The sequence below is a fragment of the Malaclemys terrapin genome, chromosome 2 (genome assembly GCF_027887155.1).
Source record: "Malaclemys terrapin pileata isolate rMalTer1 chromosome 2, rMalTer1.hap1, whole genome shotgun sequence".
NCBI classification, from domain to species: Eukaryota; Metazoa; Chordata; order Testudines; family Emydidae; genus Malaclemys; species Malaclemys terrapin.
Genome location: NC_071506.1, coordinates 72,116,296 through 72,139,377, shown reverse-complemented (window position 1 = coordinate 72,139,377; position 23,082 = coordinate 72,116,296). Strand labels below are relative to the sequence as shown.

General features: G+C 40.3%; 1 protein-coding gene across 1 annotated transcript; it reads right to left on the bottom strand.

Annotated features, from left to right (window-relative positions):
- Positions 1-12,816: 12,816 nt before the first annotated feature.
- Positions 12,817-16,544, bottom strand: SNAI2 (snail family transcriptional repressor 2). The gene is made up of 3 exons (XM_054020613.1): positions 16,088-16,544; positions 14,956-15,501; positions 12,817-14,030 (listed from the first exon to the last, which is right to left on the bottom strand). Exons 1-3 carry the CDS (start codon positions 16,164-16,166, stop codon positions 13,849-13,851), a joined length of 807 nt encoding a protein of 268 aa, XP_053876588.1. The 5' UTR covers positions 16,167-16,544; the 3' UTR covers positions 12,817-13,848.
- Between the last annotated feature and the right edge of the window lie 6,538 nt (positions 16,545-23,082).

The following is a 23,082-nucleotide window of genomic DNA, read 5'->3' as shown; positions in this document are numbered from 1 at the left end:
ATGAACCACGAATCCATGGAGTAAGGCCGGGCTATAAGTACAGAATAAGTTTCAGTATATATAAAAGTTTCAAAAGTACTTCTTTTAAGCTGAAGATGAGAAATTTAACAAGCTAGGAATAGGCCAAATATAAAGAAGTTTTGGGGACCAGAGAGGGCATTTTACTCTGATGAGAATTTTGTTTTTGTTTTAAATCCAACCCTATCAGAAAGTCATTTATTACCCAGTGTTTGTTTTTCTAAACAGACCAGGGCAGCACCATTTGCTGGCTAATCAACAATGCAACTCTCTTTTTACAACTTGGAATATAAGAACAGGAAGGTTGCCATTCACATCAATTACGAAGTCTACATGGGAAATCACCTGGAAGGTTTTATCTTTGGCAGCAGCAACTGGGAGAAGTTAAGACACCCGAAACTTTATAAAAATTGCAGCATATTCAGCTCAGCACTGGCCAAGATTTAGGCTCTATACTTATGGCTATTTCCATTAAGTTGTGTAAAATTAGATCAGAAAGATTAATTTTAAAAATACATTTCACTTTAATTCTCTATATCCCCCCAATGTGTGTTGCTTTCTTCATGGGACAACTAAAGATTGTTTTATATTCTTCCATTAAAATGACAGCCACCCAGAGTTAATGAGATGGGCTTTTCAGCTGAGTTTCATACAGAGAAATCTGCAGCAAATCGGTCCTGATCCAACCAGTAAAGGTCACAGCAATTGTACTGAATTATTACTGCGGTGTTTCAACACATGGATGTTATTCATTCTTGCTAAAAACAGGCAGGAAGAAAAAAACAAAAACAAAAAAGCAAACATGAAATTTATTATGTTTGCTTTCGCCTCTCAGTGAAAGTGACTCCTTCCCACAAGTCTTCCACCTCTCCCCCCTGGACACACTTCAACTCCTAATCCTGTCATTTAAACATCAAGAGCTGGATTGGACCTCCAGTGCCTAGGCCTGAGAGAGAGATGGTGCATATGCAACCCTACTCCAGGAAGCACTATGCCTCTGGCCATAAGACACAAGAAACATTTGTCAGCATAGTAATAGCGATTAGATGGCGATTTTTTAAAATAACATTTCTATACTGGTCAAAGCCCTAGTGTAGACAGTTATACTGGCATAAAAGTGCTTTGGCCAATAGATCTTATTTCACTTGGGGAACTGCGGTAAGCTATCCCAGCAAAGGCACTTTTTTGCCGGTATAAACTGTGTCTACTCTAGGAGGGTTTGACAGCATAGCTATATTGGCAAACCTTTTCTAGTATAGACTAGTCCTCTTAGGTCTAATGGCCTCCCGCTGACTTGCTCAAGTTGACTCAAAATGGGGCAGAGTCATTTGTTGCTGTCTTGTATCAAGAACAAGTTGAGGCTATCTCCCAGACTGGCTAAGTAGAGCTAATGAGTGTGGTGTGGGGCAGACACAAAGCTTCATGTCTTCCCTGCCGTTCCCTGCCCACCTATGTTGCACATCTGGACCCAAGGCCTAGATACCCTAATTTAAGACTAATTTACTGTTCAAGACATCTAACTAAAATAGGGCCAGATTCTGCCACCTTTCCTCACACTGAATATCTCTTTACTTCACGAGGAGAATGGGACTGCATGTGTAATAAGGCATTACTGAATGGAAGTAAAAGAGGCATAAACTGGCCCCAAAGGTTTAATCCATTGTAACTGGGAGACAGAAGAAATAAACCGTTGGGATGCTGTCTTATTTTGTTTGGGTAAATATACAGCCAGTATGACAAGAAAGGGCCTGGTTTTAAAAGCTTCAGAAACCCAAAGCCATGTGCAAAACATGTGTGCTTAATTTGTGCATCCAGTTACTGATTGTACACATAAACTGGGTGTTTGTTCACACAAATGGACAGTTGTATACCCAGCTAGTTCCCTATGTAGGCAAATAAGCCAATTTTCCCCCACAGCACTGGTAATTAGGCCCATATATCTCACTAAATCAATTTCTTGCCATTGTAGAAGCCTTGGGCATTCGTGCACCATAATCCCTCCTGTATGGGTTGGGATTGGTGTGGAGGTGGCTGGGTGGCATTGGTGACCTGTCATATACAAGAGGTCAGACTAGATGAGTTGGTGGTCCCTTCAGGCCTTAAACTCTGTGACTACATGACGTAAGGTGGCCAGGTGTCTGGTTTTCCATTGGAACGCCCAGTCAAAAAGGGATCCTGGCGGCTCTGGTCTGCACCACTGACCAGGCCATTAAAAGTCTGGTTGGCGGCGCAGCGGGGCTAAGGCATGCTCCCTGCCTGCCATGGCTCTGTGTGGCTCCCGGAAGCAGCAGCATGTCTCCCCTTTGGCTCCATGCATAGGGGCATCCAGGGGGCTTTGTACGCTGCCCCTGTCCCAAGCACTGGCTCTGCAGCTCCCATTGGCCGGTAACCATGGCCAATGGGAGCTGCGGGGGCGGCACCTGCTCCAGCCCTGATCCCCTTCTGCCCTCTCAACCTCTTGGTCCCAGCCCAAAGCACCCCCCTACACCCCAAACCCCTCATCCCCAGCCCCACCACAGAGTCTGCACCCCCAGCTGGAGCCCTCCCCCTCCCCCACACAGTGGATCAGTATATTTGATTTGGGAGAAATGAAGTAACAGCTGCCCAAACTGAGCTTGAGCACTCCTGAATTTTGAGGTGTTCAAATCTGGAAGGCAGGTGCTGGGGGGCGGGCGGGGGGGCCTGTGGCTCCACAGGGGAGCACGGCAGCATGTATGCAGCAGCGTGTCTGGTGCTGCGCGAAGCCAGACACGCTGGTCTGAGTGGCACGGTAAGGGGGCTGGGGGGTTGGAGAAGGGGTAGGGGGTTCTGGGGGGGCAGTCAAGGGACAGGGAGCGGGGGGGTTGGATGGGGCGGAGGTTTGGGGGGGGTTAGGGGCAGGGAGAAGGGAGGGTTAGATGGGTCAGGGGTTTGGGGGGGGGAGTCAGGGGACAGGCAGCAGTTGGAAAGGCATGGGAGTCCCAGGGGTTTGTCAGGGGACAGGTAGGGGGTTGAATCCTAGGGGGGAAGTTAGGGGCAGGGGTCCCAGGAGGGGGCAATCAGGGGACAAGGAGCAGCAGCGCTTAGATGGGGGTGGGGTCCTGGGGGGCAGGGGTCCTGGGAGGGGGTGATCAGGGGACAGGTAGCAGGGGGGTTGGATGGTTTGGGGTTTCTGTGGGGAGCAGTCGGAGGGAGTGGATGGGGGCAGGGTGGGGCTACCCTCCCTCCCCGTGGAGTGTCCTATTTTTTGAATGTTAAAATATGGTATCCCTACCTTCACAGTGCAGCTCTCCATTCATAGCAGGCTGCAGCATGAGGTCTCAGCTTCCTCACTCCCTCCCCCTCTTTCCTGTTGGTAGTGGCCAAGGGAATGCTGGGAAATGTAGTTCTTTCCCTGCTCCAGGGCTGGCTCTATAGGCAGGGAGTTAACCAAGGAACTACAGCTCCCAGGGCCCCCTGTTGGTTCTCAGCTCCCATGCTGGATCCCTGCCGCCCCTGCAAATGGGCTGCCCCAAGCACGTGCTTGCTTTACTGGTGCCTAGAGCCGCTCCTGGGTACAAGGTCTCGAACATGAGCACAATAGTAAGGTGCAGAGCGCTTTCATGGACCTTTCAGTCCTTGTTTTACATGTCTTCTAAAATAGAAATACATAAACAAGAGAGGCATTTGTCACTGACACAAAGAAAAAAGCTTCCCTGAAGAACAGAGACTCAGAGTTTAATATAAATACTATAATTCTCAGAAAGCTTGAGAGAAATAAATACCTTAAAAATAACTTGGTAGAAATAAATAATTAAAAAAAGGAAAACAGAATGCTTGTAAGGAAGTAAAAAAATATTCTGTAGGTGCAGAACTAACTATAGTAACTCGGAAAGTCACTATTGCATGCTCAGTTCATTAGCACAGGAACCTGCCATACACACTGTAGCAATGCGAGAAAATGCCAGAGCTTGTTGCACTTTAGCAAGTTACAAATGAATATGACTCCCATCCAGTTTGTGCAATTAATCCAACACAAAAATGTCCAACTAACAAAATGGATCCATATAGCTCCAAATAGGGCAATGTTAGAGGAGACAAGATTCCTGTGCTTATAAAGTTCTGGCTCTATTTATCTCTTAACATTACAAACCAAAATGAATACCAAAACGTATGCTGACGTACTCTGAATAGGAACATAAGAATTGCCATACCAGATCAAAGCAGTTTTCCAACTAGTCCACTATCCTGTTTCTGACAGTGGCCAGTGCCAGATGTATTAGAGGAAAGTGCAAACACTCCTGTATTGGACAATTACAGAACAACCTGTGCACAGAGAAACTTTCATCCTAACAGTGTCAAAGGTCTTTGTTGTGAAGCACAAGAGTTTATTAGCAGGATTTTCAAAAGAGCTTGGATCTCAGTAGCTCCTATTGGGAGCTTTGTAAAGCTGATCAGAAAATGGGAACTTTTTTGCTAAAAGTTTTGTAGAAAAGTTATCCCTTTTAGTTGGCTGCAAATTTTCAAAACTTGCCATTTTTAAATGAGCTGGTCAAAAACTGGGATGATATTTAAGTCAAAAAATTTGAAATTCAAAATTTTTCCAACCAGCGTTAGACATGAGATATTTGTCAGATCTGGCCTATAGCTTTAATTTTGTTTAATAGTGTCAAACATGACCACAGATGTTTTTGTTGTTCACATGTTATCCTGGTTGTACATGCCTTATCCTTTTGAGAATAAAGAACAAGGAGTACTTGTGGTACCTTAGAGACTAACAAATTTATTTGAGCATAAGCTTTCGTGGACTAAAACCCTTATGCTCAAATAAATTTGTTAGTCTCTAAGGCTAGGTCTACACTACCCGCCTGAATCGGCGGGTAGAAATCGATCTCTCGGGGATCGAATTATTGCGTCTCGTCGGGACGCGACAATCGATCCCCGAATCGACGCTCTTACTCCACCAGCAGAGGTGGGAGTAAGCGCTGTCGACGGGGAGCCGCAGAGGTCGATTTTGCCGCTGTCCTCACAGCGGGGTAAGTCAGTTCCGATAGGTCGAATTCAGCTACGCTATTCGTGTAGCTGAATTTGCGTATCTTAAATCGACCCCCCCCGTAGTGAAGACCTGCCCTAAGATGCCAGAAGTACTCCTGTTCTTTTTGCTGATACAGGCCTGGTCCCCACTAAGCCCCCACTTCGGACTAAGGTACGCAAATTCAGCTACGTTAATAACGTAGCTGAATTCGAAGTACCTTAGTACGAACTTACCGCGGGTCCAGACGCGGCAGGAAGGCTCCCCCGTCGATGCCACGTACTCCTCTCGGCGAGCTGGAGTACCGGCGTCGATGGCGAGCACTTCCGGGATCGATTTATCGCGTCTTAACCAGACACGATAAATCGATCCCAGAACATTGATTGCCTGCCGCCGGACCCTCCGGTAAGTGAAGACGTACCCACAGACTAGCACGGCTACTACTCTGAAACCTTTTGAGGATGTTTTTAGCCTGAACCATAAGTTGTGACAAGAAAAGCTACAGGTTAATTATGGGTAGTGTTAAAAAGAATTTTCTTTTACAATTTCTAAATTAGATGCTTTCCAATTTAATTGAATGCCCTCTTGTTCTTTTATCAGGAGACAAGGAATTAAGTGCGCCTGATTAACCTTCTCCATACCATTCATAATTTTATATATATCTATTATGCCCCTTCCTATTAATCTCCTCGCCAAACTAAGCAGCACTGACCTTCTATGTGTCTCCTCATATAGAAGTCTAATATGGGAAGGTAATATTTAACTGGCTTTTAGTACTTATGTGGAAGGTGACAGTTTAACAACAACTAAAGCCCTCTCTTTACCCACAGAATATATATGCACAATGGAAAACCACTTAGTCTGGCTGGTGTACCTCCTCTGTGACTCACTGAAACCTCCCCTTAGAAGTGAGAGGGTAGTTCAGTTTCCATCACCATTCAGTCATTGGTCTCCCTGCTGTGACTGTCAATGGGAGCCAAAGATTTTGGCGGTGATTTTGTGCAGTGTGTAGTGTGTGTGTAGAGCTAATCAGGAAATGAGTCCACCCCTCTCCCTCACACACACAAGTGAATTTCTTTGTCAGTTTTGTCTAATTTTGGGGGGAATGGGGCTTGCTAAAAAAAATTGAAATCTGAAAAAGTTTTGTTTTTAGACAACTGAAAACCAAATAATCCAGTTAAAAACCGAAAAAGTTTGGATGGAAATTTTTCATCAGCTCTAGTTGTGGACTTTGTTCAACAGGAACTAGTCAGACCAGTTAGGAACTGGACTGAGACTAGCAAGTTATTTCACAGAGGCCACCAAACATCCAACAGAGACCAATGAATATCTATTGATTTCAGGCAACAACCTGGCCCAGATTCATAACAGTGATATGGATAGTGAAGATTCACTGATGAACCTTCCCACATGAAGTTGTGTGCTGTCCTCTAAAACATATTTTAATCACATCTCAAAATGTAAAAAGAAAATGTTATTAGTTTTACATCACCCAGTTGTGGCTTTCAAAGGACGATTTTATATTTTTTGTACATGCCGTGCTATTAATCATTATTTATTAGTTGTTAAGTGTCGATAATCAGCACAGCACAAAATACAGAAGATGACAGTTTTTGCTCCAAGAGGCATTCATTTTTAAGGCCATCCACAATATTTGAACTATTTTTGGCAGTGTACCTAGTATGTGCCATTTCACTGAGATTCTTCGCATATGTCCATCACTCACTGATCTGCTGTTCATCACTTGTATTCTGCATTCAGGGAACTTACTAAGACATAAAAGTATTTTATTTGAGGGACTCAGTCGTGCGTGGAATTGGTAATGAGATATGAAGCCTTTCATTTTAGGTCACTGCTTTTAATAAAGCATGAGATGGTAGAGGCTGGAAATTACTACCAACTGATGGATTTTTAGTGGCCCATATGTGACATGTTTTGTTGGTCTCAGTCCAAATTCTGGGGCTTGATTATAACAAGTGGCAGTCACAAAAAACAATTAGCAGTAAAGTTAGCATACTCAGCAGAAAGGTTAGGGACTCAATCAGCCTGCAGCCTGTTCTGAAGTGGTCCCTCCAAGTAAGGTTGCAGTGATTTTGCTTGCTCGTTTGAGTTCACAGATTGGTTAACTGCATGCCTGATTACCTGATGAGAATGTGCACATGCCTGTTTGTACACACAGCGGTCTGTGCATTCAATTTTGCAGGGGAAGCCGACTAAAAATCTGGTTCTGAGGGTACCGAATGCTGGGGGATTTTTATGATCATTCCACCTCCTCTGTTCCCTACCCCAATGGACTGCCAGACTGGCACATCTTTTTAAAAGGACCTTTGGTTCCAAACAGCAAAGGTCCAACTAGAGGTGGCATCTATTGGGCATCTAGACAATTATTAGCTTTCCAAAAGCCCATGTTGTGAATGGCACTTATTCTCATTTGTACTAATGCTCCCTTAACTGCCGCAATCATGTAAAGGGGTCTTAAAGTGACTTTACACCAGATTAGTGTAAAGTGGCCTGAGCATAAATGAGAGGTACACAGAGTATCTTTTCTCTAAACAAAAGAGAGGGGAGAAGTGTCCTTTTATAGGACACTTGCCAGGCAGATTAAGGGCCTTATCCAGCCCTTCTTGCTTAGTGTTTGTCTACGCAGTTGGGTAATGTGCTTTATGGGGTGTGATTTCTAAAGTTCACTAACATGTTTCAAATTAATTGGCCTGAGTAGTCCTGCTGGTGGGCACTAAAGGTTCTCTCAGGGCCGTAGCAACAAAGAACGTGGCCCCATCCGAACGGTGGCCCCCTCCGAACATATGTCCGGGCGGGGACCATTACAATGCAGAAACTGGAATGCGGTATTTATTTTGCCACTTTTAGGGGCCCCCTTCCTTGCAGGGCCCCCTCCGGTCGGAGGGTAAGGAGGGCGCTCGCTACGCCTCCGGGTTCTCTAGTGCACTTTAATATAGTACTGTTTCAAACAGCATTTACATTACAGGGCACCAGTTAATGCACAACACATTAGTGTGCTTTAGAAATCACACTTCAATCGAGCACAGTACCCCACCATGTAGATAAACCTGTGGTCTCTACACAGAGAAGACACTTGATGATGTCTATAGGGTAAAAGGGAATGGACACAAGAGAAAGGAAGAGTGGATCCAGTATACAGATAGCAGAGTGTACAAAAGAAACTGCATGAAGTTGGAGGCCAAAGTTGCATTTTCCAGTGCTTTTTGTCTTCCTGAGAGCTGAGGAAAGGGAAAAAAGGGAAAGCCACCAAAAAAGCACTTGTATATGTTTTTGTTTCCAAAAAGCTGAGAGGAAGAGGAGGAAGCCACAAGACAGTATCAGTCTGGGTAACATTCCTGGAGCACTGGCGAGACAGAAAGAAAAGAGATGCCTGAACCACCAAACAAAAAACAAACAAAATCAAAGATTTTTTGGCCAGATTGTAACTGACCTTGTACGGGTGTCCAGAGAGGGAGTGGGGGTGGGGAATAGAGGATAGTGCAAAGACCGGTCCTTGCACTTAAGGGGAAAATATTGCAGGCTATTTGTACTTTGCATATTGTCCCAAAGAGGGCAGGAAGGAGGCAGGCTTTTTTCCCTCTACACTGGCAGAGCAAGCCAGGTGCACCTGGAGGAGGATGTAGCCTTTGCACTTATGTTACACACTGGGAACTTGGATGGACTGTGTTTGACTTAGATACAGTTATCTCTGCACTTCCCCTTCGGGCAATGTGACTCTCCTCCACCTCATACAGGCACAATCTAACCCTTTTCACTTATAAAGATTCCTGTTGGCAATGAGAGGGGAACAAGGGAATAGCACATACCCTAAATAATGCTGAGGAGGCAGATGGGGCATTAACTTTACTAAGAAGAAGGGACTGAGAATACAAGCATCCTTCATTTATACTAGTCATGCTCTGCTGTTATAGGATGGGTAATTCTCTGTCCTTTCTCTTCATATTATCTCATGATAGTTTCCAGAACCTTGACATAGCCCATCAGTGATGTATGGCATCAAGTCATTCACTTTATCTGTTTTTATTTCTTGTATTTAAAAATACATATACAAGTTGAAATGTTTCTCCTCTTCCACCTTCAAGATTCCTGTCACATAGGATTGTAATTCATAGATTTAGTTACAAATTGCATTTTTAAAATGGTATTAAGATTTTAAATCATAGGACAATAAATAAGTACAAACAAACAATTTTCAAAGGGATACAAATTTTAATTCCTTCTAAGAACAGAAATAGTATATTTCAATATGAAATACTGATTGGCCTTGTGGTTAAGGCCTTTGTAAGCATACACCCTCACCTAAAGGGCACACCCCTCATGCCTGGACACGGAACCCACTATTGGGCTCTGCCTCAGATCTGTATCTTCTCCAGACTCCCCTTCATGGTGCTCTGGTTGTGTTCTTCCTCTGTTGTTACCTGTGTGGTTATACCCTGTCACAGGTCTTTTCTCCACAAGAGAGACCTGTCTCTTCAGCAGTCCCTCCCCAACTTAGCTCCCTCAATCTACTTATAAGGCCTAGCTCTGCTTCCTCTAGCCATGAGGCAATTAGTTATTCACACCCCAAGTGCAGACTGTGACTACTGGGGGTTCTTTTTCTTGCCTGGCAGGTGGTGGGGGTCAGCTTCATCACAGCCTGGGACTCAAGAGATTGGGATTCAATTTCCAACTCCTCCATCATATGCTTTATCTGTTGGGGGGTAAGCTCTTTGGGGTTAGCTGCTGTTTCTTTATTATGTGATTGTCTAGTTCCTAATGTAATAGGGCCTTGATCTTGGCTGAGGCTACCAAGCACTATCATAACATAAATAACAGTGAAATAAGAATATCTAAACACAAAGACTTCCTGGTGATTTATTCTGAGAGGTATGCCTCATCACTGCTATAAACAATGTACGGCACGCTACAGAGACTCCAGTGAGTTGCCTTTCTAAACATTGGATTGGCTGAGAGACAAGACAGTTCTAGTGTGTTTGTGTTTGTTGTCGTCTTCTTCTTCTTCTTCTTCATCATCATCTTCTGTGAAGCACATGTTACTCCCTAAAGTGTTTGGGTTGAAAACAAATAAATAAATCCCTGTCAGAAGTCTACTGGTATTTAACTAGTCGCTGGTGAACGGCAAGAGCAAAAGTATACGCAGCATGTAAGGATCACATCATGTCACTTTTATAGCTGAAGGTGCAAATAAGACCTCTCAGTATCTTTAGCCTCCAGGTAGGTTTGATAAGGGCCTATTTATATTTGAGAAAGAGAGATCATAACACTCAGGAATCCTGAAGATATTCAGACGCTTGCAAATACTGGCCTCTGCCATGCAGCCTGCTTTATACTAGTGGCTGGCTTATTGGTAGCCCCAACTCTCATTCAAAAAAACAGGACATTCAACTCTGGGCTTCTCAAAAGTGGAAAGCATTTGTCAAAATGGGGAGTTCAGAAAAGAGTAACAACAACTATTAGGGGGCTGGAACAATTGTCTTTCATAGAAATATTAAAAAAGCTAATTATGCATAGTGGGGATTAGAGATGTCTAGCAGGAACTATGATAATAGTCAGAAAGTATTGATGGGTAAAAGCACCAAGCACAGAGCCAAATTCTCCTGCAAACTCCCAGTAAGTCAGTGGGAGTTGTATGCATGCATCTCAGAATAGAATTTGGTTCATGGGGTTGAATTATTTGGGCTGGAATAAGGAGCATAACTAGGAGTAATGCAATGAAATTAAGAAAGGAATATTTTAGGCTAAATATTGTGGGAAACGTCCTGACAGAGAGTAGCATAATCTCTTATGAAAGTAGTGTCACTCCATTACCTGGAATACTTAAAACTAGACTGGATAAAGCACTAGCAATGAACTATTGGAACTATATTTTTGAAAGGAGGAATTAAAGGATGCAACAAGGCTTTTCTATCTCTCTATTCTATGATTATGTACATATTGGGCAGATAATCTTAATTTACACCTTCCAAATCAATCCAGTAGCTCTTGTGTACAGTTTAGCAAATTGTGTTTTAATGATGCTAAGGTTTGATCCTGTTCCCATTGAAGACAATGGCAACATTTTTGTTGAATTCAGTCAAAAAGGAGCTGGTCTTTAGCCTATTTAGTTTTACTGGGGGGCTAAAGAATTGAAAGTATAAGTGTGAATTGAAACAATGGAAAGTTCCTTTCTAAAGTCAGGTGCGTGGAAGTAGAAGAGCAAAACCAAAATGTTTGCAGTGAAAATAGGAACTAAAGCTTCACAGAACACTTGTTTACTGTCAGAGCTTTACTTTCACACAGATAAACTTCACTCTGAAAAGGCAAAGCTGGCATGATCAAATTGCTTTCAGAGACTTAAGAACTTCAAAGTGAATAACGTGTAAGTGTAGATCAATAGAGTAACCACATGATACTTTTCAAGGGTATTTGATGCCTTCACAGGCTCATTTCAAAATGCTACCTCACAAATTCTCACTGATCCTCATTGCACTTAATTTTTAAATTTGCATACCTTGCTGCTTATCTTTCCTATGCTACCTAGCTACTCCTGCAAAAATAATTTGCCCTAATGAAAGAAGACGGTAATGTTATTTTACAGCTGTTTGCTGTATATGAAAATCTTCATCCGAGTTAGGGTTACTGAAATGCAGTACTTCCTGTGGACAGATATAAGATCTTTTACTGTGCAGATATGCACAAAGAAAATTCAAATGTAATATTCCAAATGCCCTGTTAAAGTGCTCTATTGTAGGAACTAAAGATGTAGATATGGTAAGAAATATGCTTGTGTTGAAATGGCAACTTCTTATTCAAGAAATCTCTTCATTGTGCACACTGTAAGTCTTATCTGCTTTTTCTATTGATAATGTTATAATTTTACTACTTTTTACTCCTGTTAGCACGGTAGAGTATGTGTTACACCCTTGTAAATTAGATCCCAGTTTGTATTTATCTGAATCGTAGCTGTGCATTTTATAAAATGTCCAGTGTTATTTTGCATCAGTTAGTGTAATGGAACAGCCTTTGTTTATGTCACGCTTTGTCACACTTTTAGAGTCAAGTCCTGGAAATCTCAATTAATCCACCTAAGAAAAAATCATTACTGTTTATGGCTAGCTGTGAATCAGTATATATAATTATTTCTCTGATTTAGTAGCTCAGGGCTTCTTAGATTCTACATATATAAATACATCCTCACCAATTCAGCTGAAATAGTGTCAGATGTAAAGCATTATGATGCCACTTTTAGTATCTATGAATATTTCATAAAAACAATTATTTAAAAAAAACCTTTGATGCAATTTATATTTCTGAAGCCTTCTAATAAAATATACAATATATTGTGACTGGAATACTATTCTTAAAGGCTATAATCTAAACTCCATGGAATTATGAAATACTCCCGTCGACTTCAGTGAACTTTGGATCAGGCCCAAATTTGTAAGCTCAACGTATAATGAAAAGATGGTCATAAAAGTGTGGTTATTGTAATGATCCTGATGTAATGGGAGCATCTTAACTATTAAAATGCAATAAAACAAAATGTTTCTCTTGGCAATACAGATATTGATTGGGTTAAAGAGAGTTTAATGGTGTTTTAAAGTAGACTCCTTAAATGCTTTGTAAAAAAAACATCCCCCAAAGGATCATTTTTCTTATTCATACTCAACAATCATGAACTAACAATTCATATTTGAAAATCAGTTTCCAGCTACATGTTTTTAATGAAAAAACACTTTCTTTCTTTGTATGTTTCATACTCTCAATAAGTCAGATAAAGTCTTTGCACTTAGGACAAACAACAGAGATCTTACTCAAAAATGTTTATTGTAAAAAAGTGGCTAAAAAACAACATAACAAAATTCACTTCACACTTTCTTCAAGTTACCTATAGATGCTGCTATAGGCAACACTTCACTTTCATTCATAACACATTCAGTCATATAAAAATAAAAATATTTACATTATGTCCACATACTTTACAAAACCATTAATAGAAAAGGCACTTGGAGGGGCACTGCTGAAGATATTGCATTTCCTTTGTGCATTTCAAACAAGTTTAAAAAAAAATCATTGTCAAACTCCCATGAACCCCCTCTTTTGCACTTATTCCCGTTTAAAAAAAAAAAGATTAAAGTTTAGAGGAATTATTCCATATTAAAAGATGGGTCAAGCATGCACCAGGAATGTTTGAAGCTACAGTCTTCTTTAAAGGCACAAACTTTTAAAACATGGCAGATAATTTTTCATACATTCTCTTATGTGTTTTTTCCTCCTCTTTGAACTATTCAGTTTTAAAGCATTTCAGATCATCAATAGAGGCCTTAGTTTTTAATTAAAAAAAAAAAACAACTAGGAATATTAGACATTTACTAAAGTAAACTTAAAATACTTTATAAGGCACCTGAGATAAATGTTGTCTGGCAAATTCTCTTGGAGTAGGATTTTTATTATTATTTCCTCTTTAAATACTGTTTCTTTGGTTGAAATGGTTTGGCAGGGATGTACTGTTAATCTTTGCAACTTTTCTTAGTAAGAAAAGACTATGCACATTTGGCTTCATCGCTGAAGAAGGCTGATCATGCTTCTTCCTTATGATCTATTTGAAATGTCATGTATGGTTCTTTCCCCCTTGTATTTCAGAATTCACACTTAAGTAATTTAGCAGAAATACTTAAGCTAATTTGTACTGACATAAGTTCTTCCACTTTTGGGGGGGTGGACTAGGGTGAGGGGATGAGGTTAGGAAGCAGAAGAGAAAATGCCTTTCGGTTTCCACTTATCATTTGCAACAGGAGTGGAGAAATGCATTGGGTCCAGGTCAACATTGACTGCATGACTCAGTGTGCTACACAGCAGCCAGATTCCTCATGTTTGTGCAGAAGAGACATTCTGGAGAAAGTTTTGGAGCAATTTTTGCACTGGTATTTCTTCACATCTGAATGGGTCTGCAGATGAGCCCTCAGGTTCGATCTGTCTGCAAATGCTCTGTTGCAATGAGGGCATGAAAAAGGCTTCTCTCCTAAAAAACGTTATAAAAAAAAAAAGAGTTAAGCATTTAAAACAATAAGTACCCCTGGGGACAGGTACAGCCCCATTTTCCCTTGGGAAACAAAAATGATTTTGTTTAAATAATTGAAGTCTGTAATAAAAAGGTGAGCAGGCTGCAGATATTACAGTTACTTCTCACAGCACTGCTGACTGTGCTGAGACATTTCAGACTTGTCAGAGAATACTGCTTGGTGTGATCTTGAAAGACAAGCTGCTGACGCTTTCTGCCTCACAGGTGCAGTCAGCGCCTGTAGGTTGGGCTCCTCCCAACATTTCCAAATGTTCCTTCTGTTCATTTTGGTTGTCCTGTGTTATGTCTAGAGCGGCATAAATTACTTAAGATAGGGGCTACAACTAGAAATGCAGCAAATAGATGTTCCGAAACAATACTGTGCCCAATGTTACACCAAAATCATTGTCTTAGGAAACAAACTTTGGTAAGGATTTGTTTCTGTTAGCAACATTTGTATTCCTTGATTGCTTCACCGAGCAGACACTTGTATAACTTTTAGGGTTTGGGGTTTTCTTACTGATCCTTGGGTAAAACTGAGCCTTGTATATATATACACAACACTTCCCAAAGCCTAAATGTGAGCCTGAAGTCACTAGGGCCAAATCATCAGCTGGTGTAAATTGGCAGAAAATGACATTGACTTCAGTGGAGCTATGCTGATTTACACCAGTACAGGACCTGATCCACGAATGCAAGATATTGTTACAACAAAGTATGAATTTTGTACTTTAATGATGCTTTAAAAATAGCTAGGAAATAACTGTCCAGGTAAATATCAATAACATGTTAGGGACCCTAGTAGTTGCCTAAGACAAAACACGAAAGTTAACAACATCCTGGTGGGATAAAATTCACACATTGCATTTCTAATAGATTTTCTTACCCGTGTGAGTTCTGATGTGTCCTTGAAGTAACCAGGGTCTAGAGAAAGCTTTGCCACAGATCTTGCAGACACAAGGTAGTGTGTGGGTCCTGATATGCATCTTAAGGGCTCCCAGGCTTACATACTCCTTGTCACAGTATTTGCAGCTGAACGATTTCCTAGACTGGGCATCACAGTGCAGTTGCTTATGTTTGGCCAGCCCAGAGAAAGTTGAATAGGTCTTGTTGCATAAACTGCACTGAAACTTTTCAGCTTCAATTGCATGGGGATCTGAAAGCTTTGACTGGATTCTCTCTTCTTCATCGCTAATGGGACTTTCTGAGCCACTGTGATCCTTGGATGAGGTGTCAGAGGGTGGAGGTGGACTGACTCTTCCCAAGGATGAGGGGTATCCAGAAAGAGGAGAGAGGTCATTGGGTAACGGGGATGGTAGCAGCCCAGTTGTAGTCCACACAGTAATTGGATTGTAAGCTACTGAGCTCAGGATCTCTGGCTGTGGTATGATAGGCATTGGATAGCTCTCATACAGGTATGGGGAAATTATCACTGGAGAAAAAGAAAGAAGAAAGTATTAGGAAAAGTGGAAAATTACTTTAAAGGCAGTAAAATGAATGCCTATAGGTTCAATAAGTGCAGAAGTCAAACATCATGAACATGATCCAATTATGTAAAGAGGATTAAATGAGTAAAAACTCTACACATATATACTGATGCACACATACATACATACAGTGAACTTAAACAAGCACAATGTGGTTTGGAGGTCTATTCAAAGAAACATGCTGTTTCTAAATTCATGCAGTTTAACACATTCAGCAGCCAAACTTTCAAACTGATTTGTATAGAAGTTAGAAATTCCATTAATAACATGCACAGAACAGGAAAAACGTAAACCCACATAAAATAATTAGGTTCAATTCAATGAGCAAACTTTTTAAAGTTGGCAGTGTATCATTCTGATTGGCACTTACATGTTTCTCAAAAATCAATCATTTTAAGCAGCTAGAAAATGCTAGGAACAAACCAAATCTTGCCCTGAAATATGAAAACTAAAAGGTAAACCCCTTCACCGCCAAGGAATAAAAACAACTTCACCTTTCATTCACAGTGACATACGTTTTAATCTTATTACCTGTATGAGTGTCCAGTTTGCTGTAATTTGGCTTCTTGGATGAATTGAAATGCTTCTTGACCAGGAAAGATCGTGGCATTTTGAATGCAGAATTTCTCCTTCTTCCAGAATCTCCTTTCAGTTTAGAATAACGGTCCCCAGATCGTGTGCAGCACACAGAATCACTGCTAGCACATTGGTCCCTATAGTATTGTCTGCTCAGCTCAATCCATGCAGTAAAATTGTGTAGTGGCAGTGCAGAGAGGCTCCTTGAAAAGTGCTGTAAATATCCACTAGTCAGGTGCAGGAGGGGAGGGCCAAGGTTTTCTTTTCATCCAATCACTTCTGAATTTGCTCAAGCACTTTTACAAACTCAGCCTGTTTTGCTGGGAGGGTTTTCCTTCTCTTCGCAAGAAGGATCCAATCCCTGCTACAAGTTAAGGATTTGGTTCAGGTTTCAGCTCCTCCCATTGGGACAGCTGTGAACAGAGGAAGAATCTGTTGTCAGAGTGAATTATTCTGGTGCAAAGTGGGTGCACATTGTTCTTTAGAATTTCTGTCTACAAAAATGTGTTAGTTAGAGTACTTTAAATAGGTGGTAATTTCACTGATTTAACTGCATTCTTCTCCTTTTTTCCCTAACAGAGTGCTGGATAAGTCATATGAACTAAAATGTCTCTTTAAAACAAGTCTGGCTTCCAGATGTTTGATAAAAGAAATACAATGGAACAAACTGTTCATTAAGGGCAGAAGGGGGGAACATTACAAGATAACAACTCAGCCTGCAGTGCTGATGAGAGACTTTGGTTAGGAGGTGCCTGATATGTTTGGAAACTGCACTTTGAAAAGTTTTAGTTGGCAAATTTTGTAGATTAACAAATACTTAACCCTCACCTTTTGAGAAATAACTGATAGCAAGATACATTAGATGAGACAAAAGCAGCAGCAACAACAAATGGAAAGGCAGTGTTTCACAGCAGGATTCTGGGTTTTGTAAAACCCACGGACTGTGTTTCAGATTCTTACTACTAGGAATACTTTTTTAGTTTCAAACATCTTTAAAATGCAAAAACCTGCCATTTCCTGCCTTGTGGAGATTAAGTAATCATGTCACTCCTTTAACTGCTCTAGCACAGAATGAAATATTTTCTGCCAGTGAAATACTCCTGATTAGCCAAGGACATTAAAACGTGTACAGATAATAAGCAATAGCAAAAATGATAAAACCTTATTAGACACACTTCCTTATAGGATTTTTATAGAAAACACAAGGATACTGCAGGCTTTTTATAAAAGCATAATCTTTGTTGTGTATTTCATTCAGGATAAAAGTCTTTTAAATGTGTTTTAGTTTTTGTCAATTACCTGGATTGCTTTAGAAAAGCCATTCAGTTACAAGTATGCTTAAGATTTAAAATACATACATATGAAAACCTGGGAAAAGCCTAGAACTTCTAGACACCTGAAGATGTGACAAACCTTCCAAGCTGGATATTATATATACATTACAAACAGTGTTTTGGGGGCTGTTCTGAATAATTTATTATGTATATATATATATAATATATACAATATAACTTCCCTCTGCCCCTCCTCCTGTTAATATATATATATATATTAACAGGAGGAGGGGCAGAGGGAAGTTATATTGAGACCACCCCAGCCTTTTTGCAACAGGTGTTGGAATGGAGATATGGGGGAAAAAAATCCCTGTGGGTCTGTTAAGACTTGTAGGAGCAAAGTGCTTTGTCAAGCTACGTGACTTCTTAATCTCGAAGATGCCAAAACAAGTGCAGAGAAAAAGTTCACTGTTTGCAAGAACTGATTTAAAAGATTCAGCTGTTAATAGTGTCTAACTCCAGTGTGTATCAGCGAGAGCCATCACTTGTATTTTCAAACTATAGGAAACACCTACGCTAAAACAGCTAAGCTAAAGAAGGAGGAAGGAAGAGTTGTAACAAAAGACAACAAGAAATGTTCAGGTTTCTCTAATACCTTCAAGTGTTTTTGCCTAAGTACAGTTCAGAGCAGGATTTTGGGGGCTGGTTCATAGCTGGAGGGTAGGTGTAGACTGGAATCCTGGTTTTTAGAGGGAATGCAATAAGTGCAATGTCAAACAAGCACATTTTTTCCTTGACTCTACAGAAAATTTGAAATTTCCAACTAATTTTTAGCAACCATCCACAACACTGAAAAGCTCTAGGAAAATCTTTTCAGCTGTGGTCCATTTAAGACATTTCCATAACTTTGTTGAATCTTTTATTTCAGGAGGATTTGGAATAGCTGATGTAAAGTACTGTTTTATATATAATCAACCCTTTGTAGAAACTATGGTCTGGAGCCTCACCTGGCGTGAATTGGTCTCGCTCCATTGAAATGAATGGAGCCATGCCGACTTACACAGCTCAAAATATGACCTTATATATTTTTAAAAAGCAAGGGGCCTGATTCACCACTGAGTTACTCCAGTTTCCATTGGAGTTTCACCTTTGTAATAATGGGGTAAAGCAGTATAAATTAATTGCATTTATATAAATTACAAAATCTTGATGTTATCCCAGTGACTGGACTGCTTGAATGACGTTGGGGATTGGGTGTAAGGCATGTTATTACATGGTTCTGAAAGGAAATTAACAGCATGTAATATTTGATTGAGGTCTGCTGTCAAAAATTGGGAGAGTCTGAATGAGGACTGGGTGAATCAGAGTAAGCAGGTGTTCTGCATGTTTATGCGAACATGGATGATAGAGCGCTTGCAGACATCCAGCACTAATGTGCTAGAAAGGAAGATTTGAGCTAAAGGAAATACAAAGGTCGAGTACAAGTTCTAGCTAAGACAGAAGATTTCCTTTCATTCTGGAAGCTGGTGGCTCCAGTATTCTGGAGTGAGATAAATGTTTCTGGCTGCTATTTCAATTGGGAGGCAAAACATTGCACCCATTTCTATAATAACTATCCTTTAATACTTCACCTTTAATGCCTCTCCTGCATAAAGTTATCTGTTAGTTAAATATATTGTTACTGCTGCTGTACAAAACAGGCATATGAAAAACCCATCTTAGCATTCCAGCACCTGAAAACCTGTACAAATACAATGTTTAGTTCAAGATTTTCAAAAATATGAACCTGAAGGTAAGTTTCTACAACCATATTTAGGCACCTACATCAGGCTACTTATTTATGTATCCTAATAAAGACGTAGGAGCCTACATTTAGGCTCCTATTTTTGAAAATCTTGGCCTAAGTCCATTCCTCTAATCAGGACAAATGGGGTAGAGATGCAGAGAATTTTCACTCTTTGAACATGGTATATGTATTCTGAGTCATTCAGTGATTCACACAGAAGTGTGACACTTTCTGAGAACCAGTGCAACTTCTCATACTTCACTTTTTGGACATGGGCCAATGCCAGCACTAGTACATCAAAGGAATAGAATGGAAAAAAAATAAAAACAATCCACCTGGCAACTCCTCCAAAGAAACAGTTCATCCCCTCTCTAAGCATCAATTATTAGCAAGATCATGGATTGGAAAATAATAATTAACTGCATGAAATATAACAGTACCAACAAACATAAGCAGCTTTAAACCTTCAAAACTGTCATTGTATGTTCAGTTAGCACCTGTAGAGTAAAATATTTTTCTCTGATACCAGACCCAAACCTTCAAAGTGCTGAGCACCTCACAGGCAGCGCTCAGCATCCTCAAATTCCACATAAGTCAATATTGCAAGGTACTAAGCCTAGATAGCCGAGAGGCATTCAGCAGCTCATAGGATCAGGCCTCATGGTGTGTACCAAACGTACTACATTAGATTTAATCATGCAGGTGCTCACTTCATCCCAGAAGGGGATAAAAACAAAAGTATCTGGTAAATGACTGTTTTGACTGCAATGTAGCTCTTCTATTTCGCAAGTCGTTTCAAACTTTTAGGAAAATTCTGTAGCTCTAATATGAAATATGTATGGTGTTGTAACACTGATGAGTCCCCTGTTACCTGAAAATAGGATCAGTTTTCAAAAGCCAGTTGAGCTGTAGAACATATCCATCAAGTGTTGTACTTAATCCATGCTTTCATATTTCTCCTATAGCACCAGCATTTATATTCTCGGAAAGAAGAACAGTGACATGGGTGTTGGAAGCAATAAAAATTGGCCCATTATTGAAATAAGTGTGAGCTGCAAATCCAAACTGCCCCTGTGTTTTGGGCAGATTTATGGTTCCGGTGGAGGCCTATTACAGAGATAGTGGCTGAGCCACAAGTCTCAGATCGGAGTCTCAACTTTTGAAAAGTTAAAGGGGCTTTGAATCTGGGGTACTGGTTGGAGCCTATCTCTAGTATTCAGAGCTATAAATAGTGATTGCTTAGAATAGACTTGCCTTTATTAATAAGATGCAATATTTGTTAGTTATTCCGTTACTCAATTTGTAGCAGATAGCTTCAATAAGGCTAACTTCTGCACTCTCTCATTTATACCTGTGCGACTTCACTGACTTCAGAGGATGTAATTTAGAGCAGAATTTAGCCCATAATGAATGAAACTTGTCATAGTTCAAATTTTCCTCCAGAGTTGTTTCTACACAGGGATATTTTTTAACAATGGACTAAATTCTGCTCTCATTTCCATCTGTGTAAATCGATATAATTCCATTGGCTGCTGCTGAGTTACTCCAGATTTACAAATGCATAACTGAAATCTGATTCTAGCCCAATGCATTCTAAATCTGTGTATATCTATAGTACCTCTATGACAAGTATTCATTAAACAGACGTGTTCTATGTCAGAGTGAAATAATTTACTATGGAAGGCAATGCTTTCTGCATCATATTGACTTTTACTAATCTTCCAGTATGCAATTGGTAATTGTTTCATAAGAAGAACAAAGGGTTTGAAAATGCTGAACCTGTAAAATCCTTTACAGAATAAACAGTTAAATAAATATTACATGGTTGGAAAGAGACATCTGCTGGACATAACTACAACACTCAACTTCTCTGTCTCTAAGGGAACATCTGTGCCAGTCATACCACTCAGTGGCCGATGAATGCATTGCACTTACATAATCATCAAAGTATAGTCAGATCCAGTATAAATTGGAACCTGATTTGCTAGAGAGCAGAACTTGTTTTGTCAAATATCGAATCCATTCACAAATCCTTAATTTAAAAAATGGAGCATGATTTAAAATATTCGAGATTACATTAGCAGAATGTTTTTGAACGTTTGACTTTGGTATAAAGTGAGTTCTGAGCTACTGTGTGTTTCTTTTGTTGTTAACTGGTATTTCTAGGAGAAAGACAAGAATTGCATTCAGTCAGGCATCAGAGGGCCAGAATCTGCTCTCAGCTACACAAGTGTAAAGCTGCAATAATGTAATTTACATCAATTTAATTACAAATACCTAGTGTGGCGTTGCTTGAGAAATCTCTGCCCTGCATTAGGCTTTGTCATCCAATTTACTGGGCACTCAAAATCACCACATTTCGAGTCACACTGTGCACTTCAAAGGTATTTACACTGTTGAAGAGAAAGACCCTGAATACAGAAAAATTCAGAAAGATGAAAATTGTACTGTTGGCAACAAACATGAACTAAATAGATGACCTAATACATCCTGTATCATATGTCACCTCTATGAATTTTTGCAATTATGATTGTTATTATTTATTATGTATATTAGAGTAGCCTCCAAAGATCCCATTGATTGGGCCCCATTGTGCTAGGCACTATAGACCTACATAGTGATAGACAATCCCTACCTCAAAGGGCTCAGTGTCCAAATAGACAAGACAGGTAATGGGTTGGGGAAAGGAAGTATTATTATCCCCATTTTTAAAATTAGGAACTGATGCAAAGAGAAATTAAGAGTGAAATTTTCAAAAGTGCCTATGTGACTTGGGAGCCTAAATCCCATTTTCAAAAGTTACATATGGTACAATTTTCAAAAAAGTGCCTACATGACTTTTCCGAGGTCAGACAGGGAGTCTGTGGCCGCACTGAGAACTGAATTCAGATCTCTTGAGTCCCATTCTGGTGCCTTAACCATCTTTCCTCTGGGAATTAAAAAATTAACCCCCCCCACCTCCATGTTTACATATTTATGTATTTCAATGTATACTAATACACATGCACCTCTACAGTAATTGCTTTCAGCACTTTTATGATCATTAGAATTGCACTATCAAAAATAAGTTAGCATATATATATATGATGAAAACATAACATGGCATAAATAATATAATAATGTGCCCTGTGCAGCAAAAAATAAAAAATTGTTTAGTAATACATAATAAATCAGCTAAAATCCCTTAATCCTGCCCCAAACCCCTCCTCCTGAAATGTATCTATTATTTTACGTGTTTATTTAGCTCAAATGTTAAAAAGTCCAGGACTCTAGGTGACTTTGACATATACTAAAAATACAATCCAGCTAGTACAAACAAAAATAAATGCAGTGGCCTCCCTAAAGGGAAAAAATAAATTAAACTCCCACCACAGATTTCAACCCTCAGCACACAAATCCCAGCCCTCTGTGAACGCCTCATTTCCCCTAAGACCTGGGAAAAGAGATGGGCTTAGGAGTGTGCCCTGAAGGTCAACTGATTTGGACTATAAGCGAGCCCCAGACTTGAAGATCCCTCACGAAGAAAGACATACCAATGGCTGCCTTCCTTTTAAACCAAAGGAGAACCAGCTCAAGCACCTCTGCAGCCAGCTAGGACTTCACAGGTCAAAACCAAAACCTGAAACTGGGTCTGTGCCATGGCTTAGGAAGGTGATCTCTGAGTGAACAGGGCCCCAGAACATTTAAAGGTTTATAGATTGCTTTGCATTGTATTTGGATATAAAGAAGTAGGCAGGGCAGACAGCAGAGCACAGATGTTATGTACTCATAGCAGCTCAAAAGCTGAATTGTTACATTTTTATCTTCCTGGATCTTTGAAGTTCTTTGCAACACAACCCAAAGCGGAGTTTGTTGCAGTAATCTAGCCCAGTGGCTACAAAGAAATGGTT